Below are 13,980 nucleotides of genomic sequence, written 5' to 3'. Positions count from 1 at the left end.
CCAGAAACACAAGCAAAGCATCCTGCATATTAAACCACTGAATAGCAACTATAACTACATAATAGTAAATTATTAGTAAACTGTAATTTTGTATTTAAAATGTGCAAAAATTAACCAAAAGCTTACAAATGAAAAACTGAATTTGATTCACATAAATATAGATTGGTAACAGTGAGGGGATGTTGTTTATCCCAGCAAATCTTACATTACTTTTCAAGCAGAATCTCAGTTTCTGATGTGCTCTTTCCAATAATAGCAACTATTTTATTCTGTACCTTGGAGATGACATCCTGCATCTCATTTCTGGGATAGTATGTTCCATCATCATATCGGAATCTGTACAGCATGTGTTCAGGTTTGAATTGGTGCTTATCTGTAACTAAATTAAAAGGATAAAAGGCATTGTTAGATGACTTTCTGAAGAAACCAAGGAGAGAGAGGAAGGTCAGCATCATTTCTTTTAATAAGAGCCCTAAACACATCAGTAGGTATATTTCAAACAGGGAGGCCAGGAAGCCCAGTGAGATCATCTGCCCTAAGCTCCTTTCAGCCACTGATGACAATATTTCTTACAACATTTAAGTAGTACAGAAGAAAACAAACAGTTTCAAGTCACAGGGCAAAGAATAAGGAGGACAATCAGGGGACAGCATGAAAAATGAGGCCCTCAGTTCCTTTTAGTCTTCAGTGCTTCTGCAGAGTTTATCTAGCAAATAGCCAAAGAAGCCTTATTTTGCAACTATTAATATTATTTTTCCACATTATGTTCTGTCCTCATTCTTGAAGAGGTCAATCTCAGATGATTCAGTAAATATACAAACACAACACATTTGACCAGTCTTGCAGTGGGAACAAAGGAGAGAGGAACATCTCTCTACATAGAGCCACCTAAACGTTGTAAGTGCAAGAGACTGGCAATTGTTATGAAGATGTTGATAATCTATTTCCCCAAGGACCTGGTAAAAATGATGTTAACAGGTGGAATTCCAAAGTTTCACAAGGTTCTGGCAACAAACCTCACAACTTCAAGTGTTTTGTGAAAACAAGTCATATCTTAGGATACAAAAGTTCTTCTGGAAACTGCACAGCTGCAAATCTTTCTGAAAAACAGCTGATCCATTTGATGGTTGAGGACAGGCTTAGGCACTATCTCCATCCTAAGATAACTGCTTTATTAATTACAGCTTCACTTGCAGTTGTAAGCTTAAATTTTGAAAGTCAATTTACATGTCATCAACTGATAAAGGAGGGTCCTGTAATGTCTTCATTTATCAGAGTAATACACCTGAGAGAGTTAGGTAATTCTGTGCATGCCTTCTTATAACAACTGACTAAGCCATCGTACATAATCCTCTTCCAAAAATTTAGTTAGGCATCATAAACTTTGTATAGTGAGGTGCCTTTCGTCTGTGTCATTTTTCATGCCCCTTCAAGCTCCTCAGTATTTCCACACATCATCAGATACACAGACATAAAAACTGAACTTCATATATGAAGTCATGTGCAAGAGCAAAATAACATCTCTACCTGCATTTGATATACCTACTAATAGTAAAGCCCAGGACACTATTCCAATTGCCTTGAAGTGATGGTTATTCAAAATAATTCCTAAGCTCTTTCACATATCATTGCCTCTAAATACATGAGATACAGACTACAAAATTTTCACATACAATGCCTAACATAAGTATCTATGTGAATTTTAATGGATTGTGACCATTTAACTAAAAAAAAAACATGTCTTCTAGCTCTATAATTAAAAAATATTCCTACTGTTCAAGAAAAATAATGTATTCCAACAGATTAACAAATATGAAAGAGTTCTTTATAACCAGCAAGTTCTGAAAATAAAAATAAAAAAAAAATCAAGACAGTTTTCTTAAAGCCAAATTATTCCTCAGTCTTACAGGGATGTGCTGGGAGGGAACAAGGATGACAAAGCACGTTTCCTTTCTTGCATGCCCATGACAAACAGAGGAGGCTATGCCCTCTGAGGAGCACATGTACAACTCTGTCTCTGCAGTCCCAAGTTACCAGAGTGCGCCAGAAACTAAGGGAGTAGCTCCACAGAGCTGGGACTTGCTGGGTTTCAAAAACTTGAGCTCACAAAATGCTGCATTACCACTAAATAAGGAAGTCTAAGTTGCTTTGTGTGTCATTTCCAACACTGTACGCACATTTATGCTGGGATATGTATTTATATGGCATACACTACATAAAGGGAACTGATCAAGATTTAAACTGGTCTTTTCTTTTAATTTTTTTGCAAAGGCAATTTAAAATCAGATCATTACATCAGTCCAAGGAACAGCCACATAAATACCTATTCATTTTAAAACTATCTGATAGTCAGTTTATTTTTGTAACTACAAAGCTCCTTAATCCAATGAGACAAGGTTTCCATCTCTAATCAGCTGCAGCGAGAGGACAAAGTACCTCACTCCATTGAATGGTATCAGTCATTTCAGATATCAGAGAATTCCACAAGGTAGATTTAAAATAGCAGCAGACAAACAGATTTTTCCCCTTATATAAAAGTGGAGGGGGGAAAAAAAGGAAAAACTGTAACTTTTCTGCTTGCTAGAGTTCACACATCAGGAAGAACAACAATGTCCATCACAACATGATTCTGTCACTGCTAGAATGAACTCCAGCACAGTGACAATAATGGCCAGCCTACTGAATATGCAAGTTCTCAACAAAGGCCTCTACAATATTTGCAATGTAAATAACAGCCAAACGTTCTTCCTCCCTTGCTCCCTCTGTGAAAACAGATGGTTCATTCAACTTTATTTTAGGAATGCTATTTTCAGTGAACTACAGCTGGATTCACTATTCAAAGTAGCATGTCTGGCTCACATTTCTATGCTCTGATATAATTACCCTTTTATCTTATGAAGTTACACAATATTCATTTAACTTTGCATTGAGAAAATCTATGGGTGTATTTAGGATATAAATTACAAGATCAGGAGAAGAATCTCTGGCAACAGAATCATTCCATTGAAAACAGTTCAGTGTGTGTAGTAAACATAATAGCATCTGACATTTGAATGATTGTGGAAGACAATAATGTAGACTGACATTAAAGAAATGATGACTACATGACTACTGATTAATAACCTTAATATTTTTCCTCCTACTTTGCATATGTTTAAAACACACACAACTCAGTGGCACTATGTTTCTCCCACTTTCTTTCCAGTCAAGGACACTAAAATCATTCCAAAGAACTTAAATTAAGTATTAAATTAGTTACTGGCTGGAGCACAGAAGTATTAAAATGTATATTATCAAAGATTCCATCTAAATTTACATCCTGGATCTATGATAGTGTGGTAACTAACTTGACAGCTTTGTTTTGAGTGATTGTACCTATCAGATTCTGTAAAACATGGCTTCAAAGAAGCTTCTCCAGTTTACTTATATGGTCCTGTTAGACTCTACCTTGTAATAACAACAGAGATAAGGACATGTTCTAGTAGGAAAAAAATGTTGCCAATGCAAACTACCTGCAGAAATCAAACCTTCTTACTGGCTAAAAAAAATGAAACCTCTGAGTGATACTTTTCTCCACAATAAACTAAATGCAGAGAGTTGATTGCAGATTTCAGCATCAAAATAGCAATTTTAGTAACTATACAATGTAGTGAAGAGAAGGCCTTAAAATACAAAAGATTAAATTGTTAGGTTACAGATTCATCAGCTCCACTTGTGACATCTAACAGATGAGCAGGCTCATTTATCAAAACAGCCAGCTGTGACTCACTGCCATGTAAAATTCTTAGTTGAACACCTTCCCTAAAATGCCTGGCCTTAATAAAGGTTAGAATCCGTACAAGCAGTGTACTACTCTGTGTTTCCCCAGAGTTTTTTTTGATTACAAAAGAACGGCAATGTTTCTCTATGTCATTTTCATCCTTTCCTTAACATCCTGATGTTGTGATCCCAACAGCAGAGAGAAAATCTGATTAAATCAGTGGAGCCTTTCCCAGCAAATCTGCTATGGACATGGACAATGGCCCCATGAGGCCCCTGGAAGGATATAATGCAGATTCCACAAGCTGTCTTGTGTTAACAAGACCATCTTTTAGTCAAACAAAATTAAGTCCATTCTACTTACAGCAATCATCTTGAAAACATGTAAGTTAAAACTAACTCTATTTACCGTGGTGAATAATGCCGTTCTCTAGTAAAGCTTGGCCAAGATGAACACCTTCTTCAGACTTGTGTATCTCTCCAATTTCCAACAGCCAGGACACAAATTCGCTGAAAAAACAGACAAAGAAAACAAACTTTACATCTCATACCACCAGATCTACTGCATGTTCCTCTCCATTACTAGTGTTTCTTAGTAGTCTTGTAAATGATTCTTTAGCCCAGTGATCCACCACCTCTAAAAAAACTCACTCTTTACAGCTTTTATTTTGACATAACCACAAACAGTTTCCCTTGAGATGTCTTTTCTGCTCAGAAGTTTTCCATGCATGAAGTTAACCTGGCACATAGTAAAGATTTTTCATGTTTTCTGGGATATCCTCAACTGGCATAGCTGCACTTGGTCAGACAGATAAGGCAATCCCAGGCATTCCTACTGCACCTGTCCAGGGCAGGCCTGCCATGGTGGCAAAATAAAACCAAAGCATGACAGAGCAGTAGGCTTGTTACTTCCAAGGTGTCTCAAACATATTGACATCCAGAGCTTATCTACTAAGTATATATTCATGTGCAGAAAATGCCTGGCTTCCACCAAAGCAAAGCTGATGCAGTCCAGAGACTTTGGATCTACAGCACATAAGATGGGCACGTTACAAATCAAAAGTGCAATGAGGTAGCGCAACCTTCACATTCATGGGTTTTAACTGGTGACCCTGGGACCAGCAGAAGCATTCTTCAAAACAGTTCACTCCAAAGATAGCACTGAAAAGAAGCCATTTGATGGTAGATTCAAGTGGCTTCTCAACATGAGTGTGTTCTTCACCTGCATCCAACAACTTCACTGAGGAATCATGATTCTACTACAACTTATGGTAGAAGTTGCGTAGAATCATTAATCTTAATCTTGATTTCATTTCTCTTCAACTGCGTCACTTCCAACAGCACGTAAGAATCTCCCAAGTTTTATTTCCCCTTTTTGAACCCAGTTGTATCTTCTCAAACAACTTTTTTGTGCAAAACACACTATTTTATAAAAATGCTTTTCACACTTAACTTATGGCTGTAAGTACTTATCTTACAGCCAAATACAATAAGTGATAACTCTTCTGTCTCCCAAATTATTTTTTTTCATAGACACATTTTAAGGCCATCTATTTCTTTTTCAGTCTTCTCAAGCCATAGGCATAATAAGGCATTATAAACATCCTCCTGATAATTTAAAATGTAAACCTTACTTACTAACTCTGTTCCTGACCTTCAAGCAAGAGGAGGACATAAGCTGTTTTAAGAGACAAAGATTACTTAGGTGGAATAAATAAAATTTTACACTCCAAACTAGTAATTCCAGAGACAAAATGAATTTTAAAAGTTGGGAATTATTTTTTGAGAGAAACTAATTCACTTGATGCATTTCCATATTTTCACCATGTCCTCTGGAGCCTTGTCTCTTTAATAGAACTACTTCGAAAATGAGAACACATTCATATATTTCAGGCAGACCATTTTACATTATGGCTAAATTCTGTGAGGCAAATAGGCCTAACAGATATTACAAATGAAGAGCAGTTTCTACAGAATCCCAAAGAAGCTTTAAAATGCGGGTTTAGATGGCAAGAATTCACACTAACAAATGCATATACTACCTTCCAAGAAAGCATTTGGGGAAAGTGGTTAATTTCCTCTTCCTGTCTTTGATGAGATTCCCTTGTTTGCACATCATTTTGTACAATCTTTCTCCTTGTTCAGAGATCATCACCCAAGTGTCCTGTTCCATGCCCAATTTTAAACCTGCCAAAAATGTATTAACATTTTATGAAGTGATATTGCCATTATATCTCAGTATCTTCCCTGAAATGGAAAAGCAATACTGGTACTTTACATCCAAAAAAAATTGAAGAGCTGGTTTTCATTATTTTCTCATGATCAAGTTAAACCACGAACATCTGATCTTCATAAAGCCTAACCAAAATATATTTTTCTCACAGAGAAGTTAATTTGTTAGTCTATCTACATCATCATTTATTTTGCAGTAATAACAGACATCAGTATATGAACACTTGCAAGGGAGTAATCATGTCTTCACAAGTGTAAAATAAGGAGCCTTGGTTTTGCACTTACCACGTGATAATAAAAGATCTTCACTGAAAGGAATATTTTTCAAACTTCCAGTTAATAGTAGTAACAAGTTATCAGGTATACATAGGCTAGTTTCACATAGATAATTCATCCCTTTTCCACAAAAGCATTCAGGCATGGCAGGGGCATTGGAACTAGATCTTCATGGCCCGCTGCAACCCAAGTCATCCTATAATATTCCATCTGAGTAAGGGTCTGGTACTCTTTAGTTTTGAAAATACAGCCTGAAGAAATGTGTCTGTCATGAGAAGCAAATGGTGATACTGGGAACTGAACAACATCCAGGAACCAGATAGCAGTGATGTCACATAAATAAAACTTGGAGTACCCCAGGGAAAAGAAAACTTAACTAATATACTACTTCTGGAGCTTATAGGATGTTGATGCTGTTATTTGTATTGACATTTCAAGTAAGGTCATCACAGTATCATCAATCTTAAAGATGACCACCTTTGAAATAAATTTCTGAATGCCTCAGGGGTTTACAGGAAAGTCACCAAATCGACAGAAAATTTCTGCAAGAAGTTTCCAATACATCTTGTTTTCCTCTAGCAAGCAAATACAGTCAACAAAGTGGTCCTAGTTTATGATTTTTTTACAAAGATGAAAACTCTGCTAAATCACTTAATTCAGAGCATTGCTTCAGCTTCTGCTACATGGATTTCAAGTAAAAGTAGAGGTTTTGTTTCTCTCAGTCCATTGAATCTCTGAGTCTTCCAATGCATTTGGTTTTTAACAATTCTGTGTTGCAGTCTAAATCCATGTGTGTCTCATCTCCTCCTGGTTTTATGGTTTTCTCCTTGGTGGCAAACCCACTCAGAGCATCAGGACCTGAAAGCTTCCACAAATCATAGGATGCTAAAATCCTGAGACATGCATTTGGCTTTGGGATGGCTACCTCAGACCTCCAGCTTGCCAAGTTCACCTCCAATTCATTTCTATTAACAGCTGCTCAGTTGATTAGTGTGAAATAGTAAGAATCCATCAACATAAAATACTACTATTAACTCTTTGTATTTCTTGCCTAAGGCATCGAGAGCCTTAGGGAGACATGAAACTTAACAGAGAAGTAAGATTTACTGAAAAATAGTACCATACAAGGTCCTATACAGAAGCAGACAAACCTGGGTTTTTTGCATTTGGCACTATGCCTACCACACTGCTTTTTCATTTTTTAAACATTTTTCATATTTTAAAAGTGTTGACAGTTCAGACATCTCAAGCATCTTTTTCTCTTTTCTGCTACAAATTCCTGATGACACTACTGATTAGCCAGTGCTGAGACACCCTACTTGAAACCCTGATCCTACAAGAGATTCTAGAACATCCAGTACTCAAATTTAAAAGATAAAAGAAAATATTGTTAGTGTCCATCTACAACAGAGGCACAAACCAACAGTTACTGCAACAGGCGATAGAAAATCTACAAAAATCAGGAAAAGAATCACAGATCTGAATACAAGGTCATGTTTTCTCTCAACATCAAGACTCTAAATAGCATTACTAATTAGGATATTTGGGGTTTCAAATTAAATTAGTTCCAGAAAATGATGATGCATCATCTTTCCCTGCTTCTACTTGGTGCTGGGTTCACCTTGAACATGTGTTATTTGTGGTCACATTTGAGATCAGGATTATATTTCATCCAAGTATTCTTCCACCTTAATTCAGTCACTCAGAAAGATAGTAGGTTTCCAAAGGTGATTGGAAATGGTGATTACTTTCTTGGGTAGGAGGTAATACATCCAAGATGGAGTTGTTAATGTGTTGTGTACAATTTCAGTTTGGATCATCTGCATTAAGATCCAACAGGAGAAGCCTGCTCATTTAGGTGATTCCAATGGCCAGTAACAAAGGAAATCAGTGCATACAAATCCCATGAGGCATTTAGGATATACCCTCAGATACCACAAATCATGATAATAATACACTGGTCTCAATGAATTTATGACAATTTATCCTGGTTGAGGATAAACTGTAAAATCACAGATTAAATCATCTCCCCATTTCTCAAACAGCATTTACTACCAGCATATATGATTCAAGACATTATGCCCTTCCCAGTACAAGATTGATGCATTTTTCCCAGACTGGTATTCATAAATCTTCAGCCGAACCTGACAGCACAAGTTTGCCTACCAGCTGGTTTTGCTTTACACCTCAACATAAAAATACAGTATGGCTTTCTGGCAGAGCAACACAAGGAGGTTTATAGACCTACCTTTTCTTCTCTCTCGCTCATTCAAAATAGCTTCCAGCCATTCTTGCTTCTCTTCAGGGGTTTTTGCCATGCATACAAACCATTTATTCTTTGCAGTGTTGTGGATTTTCCAGCCATTAACAACAGTGTGGCCACTGCTGTGGTAGTCAGCTGGGAATAGATAAAATTGCTTAAAGAGCATCAATTCATAAAAAAAGCAATAGCAATAGTTGCCACAATTACTAAAAACTTATCACCACACATAAAAGTCCAGAAAATACAGAAGAATAAAATTTAAAGTTATCTGTGCCACCGTGAACTAGGTTATAACTTAGTAATCTTTAGTTTTAATTTTTATAAATAGTGTCCTTTGTAAAGTGTAACAGAGATTTGCCTAGCATAAGGCAGAAGGTATAAAATCAACACTAAAACAGGCAGAGTCCTATTAAAAGATAACGGTACTTTGGAGTGCTTTTGTGTTAAACTGAAATAAATAATTCCTTAAACAAGCAGCATTGCTCTTTTCCCCCTTAAATTACTGAGTTGCTATGCTGATTGACTTGATTTACTATTAAGTGTAAAAAAGGACTAAATATGGAAATACAATTTCAATTTCACAAATAATCAAAGCACAGACGTTTGGAGTATCTTTACTGGTTACCTGAATAAGCAAGTATCTACCCTTACTAGTTTAAACAAGCTGGAATATAATAAAGATGTTCTGATCTAAAAACCAAATGCATAATTCCTGAAATATGTTCCTAACAGTCTCATGTTTGATAGGCACATTATGAAGGTATGGGTTGCTGATGCTCTTAGATAACTAGAACTCCTGACATGTAATATGTAAAAATATCTATGCTATAGAAATCAAATTATTTACTATTTATTACCCTATATTTACCTCTATAGCAATTTATTTTACCATGCTAGTCCATAAATCTCATTCAGAAATTCCAGAACTAATCCCCTAACTGTCCTTCACTAGGATTACATGACTGTCCCGGGGAAAAAACTGTGAGGGATAAATGCCTTATGATAAGAAATAATCTTTTTTCATAAAACACAGAGTAAAAAACTAGAGCTAGCAACTACAATACAAAACACTAAGAAAAATCAAAGGTCAATATTTTCTCACCACAAACTTTCATTAAGTGGCAAAAAAGTCCTAAGGCCAACCCTGAACTACTGCAATAACTACACAGCTTTTCATTTAGTAAATACTTTTTCAGCCCTATTTTTTATGATGAGATGAGATTTTCTGAAACTGAAACCCTTGCTGAAATGCTTGCTAAGATTTATCATAAATCTCAGCAGACATGCTAGTATCCTTTCAATAACTTTGCATTTTAATTAGATGGAAAGCAGCCAAGCTTTGTGTACTGGGCTGGGAAATGTCAGGAACTACTAGAAAATCATGAGACTGATGGCTAATTTCTAAACCAACAAAACTTTCTAGTACTCAAAGCACGTAAAAAAGTGCAAGCAAGTCTATGACAGTGGAAAAAATGAAGTTATTTTTTCAACATCATGTTTATGCCACTCATTTATCATATTTTCATTTGCATAGCCTATGCATAGTATCCTTTGTTCCTTTAAAAACATTGTTTCCTGAAAATTACCCATCATACTATTCTTGCAGTCTTAGAAAATCAGACCCAAAAGTCAAGGACAAGAAATACGCTCTCCACTGACAGACTGCAGACCCTTGGGGATCAGAGGCAGAAGCACTACTGGAGGAAGTTAAGGTTCCTTTGTTTATTTATTAAGTTAGAGGTGAATACATATAAAAATACAGGGTCATAATTTCCCTGTGGTCTTTGTTACTGTATGTTATCAGCACAAGACATGTTGTGTAGGGAAATGATTACTGGTTCACTGAACCACAGCAGTTAAAATTGTAGCCAAAAAAAAAAAAATCAAAAATGAGGACTTGCAAATGGATTCAGATTGCCCCACTTTGGACAAAAAGTTGGTGTCAACTTAGTAGCTTAATTCAGAAAAGAAAATGGTGTGCCCAGACACTTGAATCTCTCAATGTAGAGATGACTTTTTAAATATTCAGCTTCCTTGGCCTCTGAGGATTTGTAACTGCAGGGTGAGGAGCACCCTGGCTGTTTGGCCACACTCACTTCATTCCACCACAAATTCACAGAATTCTGGGAAAGGCCCAATCACCAAGCCAGGGATTATGACTGCCCAAGGTATACAAGAGGGTACTGAGCTCAGGGGGACAAAAACATGTAGCTGTTGTCCAGCTTTGCTATAGTACCACCCTGCTGTGATGCCACTTGGAATTCAGCCTGTCTCCAACTGCAACACATCTGCTTTCTCCCTTGCTCTTCACACTCCCCATGAAGGGGAGCAATTCCTACAATCCTCCAAGGCTCCCATGAGCAATGTGTTCTCCCCAATACACCCATGTCCCTAGTCAAGAGCAGTTCAGCATTACACTGTCATCCCATATAAACTCCTACCTTCTCTGACCTGGCCGTTGGGCAAAATCTGGTCAAGAGCTGCTGGCCAGCCAGGAGGTCTGCATGTCCTGCCTGCCCAGCTGCTCTGCACATCTGCACACTCCTCACATCAATGCAATCACAGCTGGCAGCCAGGCTAAACAAAGAATTTCAAAACCTGACATAATGATTACAGAAGGAAGAAGAGCACGAGACTGCTGTTTGCTCCATGCAAAGTCTGAATGAGCAGGATCAACAAATCATTAAACCTACAACTTCCCTAGGAAAGGTGATGAAAGATGACATCATCTTTTAATGTGACTTGGTAATACATTACAGCTTGTAATTTGAACTGCAATATATTGTTCAAAATTCAAGACTCATATCTTTGAGTGATGAATAAGAAGCAATTTGTTGCAGCCGTATACAAAAGAATTTTCTTCTTCCCTAAAAAAACAAACACAAGTCTCTGTACTGAACTACTTTTACATTTCTTAGAGGTTCCTAGGAGCATCAATGCTCAGAAACGCCAAGGAAATAATTTCAGCACAATATCAACTGCCACTCTCCATGTGTACTTTTTGATGCAGCTTCCAGCTACTTTTATCATGTCATATTTTTTCTATATCATGCCTCAGCTCAAAACTAGAGAGGACAGAACTACTATATTAGCAGTAAACATAAATCTAGTATTTCCTAAGTCTCAAGTGCTTTTCTTCATAAACTAAGTACCATTCATTTAATGGCTGATGAATGCCTTTAGAAATGTATTTTTCTCTCAAAAGTGAATTTCAGAAACTGGTACAGAAAAAAGAATACGATTACTATAAAACCACCTTTCTAATACTTGCAAGTGATTGTGTAGCCACATTATTTTAAGATCATAAATAGTTGGCCCTGATAAGTAATATGCATTCCACTTTAATCAGTGCAATCAAGAAAAAACAGAGTGCTTCATGGTGCTGAAACAAAAAAAGAAAGCTGACACCAACTGTACTGCTCAGCCAAGGCCTAATTTCATCAAAGAAAAATTGCTTTTCAGAAAAAGCTTTGTTAATTTCTGTAGGCATGTCATTAGCATGATAATAAACCACACTGGGAATCTGTTTTGCTATTTCTATGCTTCTACTCACAAACAACGAAGATTACATTCCTACATCTATCAATGCTGGAAGCAAACACTTTCAGTTGCCCTGTTCCCTGGAGCTCCCTGGTCCCTTACATAAAGTAAGCAGGGGATCCCAAAATCTGCAGTAAGAAACTGTGGAAGTACCATCCAGACTCAATGGTCTTTGACGTCTTTAAAGAATTCCATCTGGAGTGCATGACAAAGAGTCCTGCACAGATATGAAAATATAAGCACTCTGCAGCCAGAGCTTCCACTCTAAATTAGGAATTACAGAAATTCACAGGTAATAGATTTTTAAAGAGAATAAAATAATACAATATCCAAAAAAACCACATGCAAAAGCTATTATGAGTGACACCAGGACAGCCATATCACTCCTCTTGGGAATGGAATGAGACAAAAAGAAAACAGCAGAATAATACTGGGCTACAGCTCAAACATGGATGACTACAAGGGATGAGAAACAAGACATCTGGGTGGAACAAATGAGAACAGCAAAGAAAGCAGGACAGACTTGAAGGACATCATGATCTTAGTGAAAGAAAAAAATATCTGTGTGAGGAAAGGGAACACAGAAGTCTCACAAGGAAGGAAAAGAGCAGGTAGAGTTTAATAAAAAAAAAAAACAGGGTGACAAGAAAAAGGCAGAAAGATGTCACAGGCCAGGGAATTAACACAGAAATTTCAAAGAACCGCAGAAAGGAGGGATGAAACAGCAGAAATTAAAAGGATGAATAAATTTGAGGATATTGAATAAACTGAAATGGAAAAAGCAGAAAATGTGGTGATAAGGAAAAAATACAGGTAAAAAGAATCATAGCATAGTTTGGGTTGGAAGGGCCCTAAGAAATAACCTGCAATGAGCAGGGACATTTTCAGCTAGATCAGGTTGCTCCAAGCTCCATTCAACCTGACTTCAAATGCTTCCAGGGACTGAGCATCCATCAACTCTTTTAGTTAGAAATCAGACTAATCAAACCATTAATGATGTCACAGAAGTGTGGAAAGGAGTATGAATTCTGGAAATAATATGCATATAAAAGTGAAAAGAACTGATATGGCTCAGGAGAGCAAGGGGGAAGGAAGCATGACCCCTCCAGGACTGGGTACAAGGCTATAGGAAATGGGGACAGTAGCCAAATTTCCTGGGGCTGAAGGAAATTAGACAACTGGTGTCTGCATAGAGGAAGACTATTTGTGCTTAGCCACATTATAATTGAAGATTCATTGAGGAAGAAAACAAACAGGCAGGAAGAAAAATGAACAGTGTGAAAAAGATCAAAGACTGAATAGCTAGAACAAGTAAATGAAGAAAGGTAGGACAGAAAGAGGATCAAAGAAACATTTCCTAAAGCCAACACTAAATCCATAACAATATGTGGGGAGGAGTCAGTTAAAGATGAATAGTTACAGAATTCTTGGAATATTCATCAGGAAGAAGATGGTGGGTATAATCATCTGGACACAGTAATGTTAACATTTAGAAGCAAAAAGATGCTGTCTTAGAAAGTGACATGATGCAAACAGGGAAATTATCTTATATTTCTAAAGCACATTTAGGAAGATGAAAGAAAATAAATGAAAGGAAGTCAAACAGTACATGACAGGAAGGACTGAAATAATCAACTCTCTTTTTTGCATAAACAAAACCTGAGATTTTATACAAATAAAGCTAAACGTTGGGCAGTGATACAGGCTGGAAAAGGGGAATAGCAGGGCAAAGAATATTGAATAAAATATATTCAGCTCAAAGAGGCATGAAGAAATTCACTGCAGTGTACCCATAGATAGCTTGAAATCACTAACTAAATCAGTGGGCCTGGTGAAGGACATAACCCAAAACAGATGTCAAGGAGTTCTTAGAAAAAATGTCTGGTAAGCAAAGACAATGAATCAAGTGT

General features: G+C 36.9%; 1 protein-coding gene across 2 annotated transcripts in view; it reads right to left on the bottom strand.

Annotated features, from left to right (window-relative positions):
• PREX2 (phosphatidylinositol-3,4,5-trisphosphate dependent Rac exchange factor 2) overlaps positions 1–13,980 on the bottom strand; it is a 171,471-nt gene that overhangs the window by 95,459 nt on the left and 62,032 nt on the right. For both annotated transcript variants that reach the window (XM_058820960.1, XM_058820970.1), the window contains 4 exons: positions 8,516–8,665; positions 5,802–5,946; positions 4,169–4,269; positions 276–379 (listed from right to left, as the gene is read on the bottom strand). In XM_058820960.1, the coding sequence (XP_058676943.1) occupies positions 276–379; positions 4,169–4,269; positions 5,802–5,946; positions 8,516–8,665 (500 nt within the window). The remainder of the gene's footprint in view (positions 1–275; positions 380–4,168; positions 4,270–5,801; positions 5,947–8,515; positions 8,666–13,980) is intronic.

Source organism: Ammospiza caudacuta, chromosome 1, assembly GCF_027887145.1.
Source record: "Ammospiza caudacuta isolate bAmmCau1 chromosome 1, bAmmCau1.pri, whole genome shotgun sequence".
NCBI classification, from domain to species: Eukaryota; Metazoa; Chordata; class Aves; order Passeriformes; family Passerellidae; genus Ammospiza; species Ammospiza caudacuta.
This window is presented reverse-complemented; position numbering and strand designations above follow the sequence as displayed.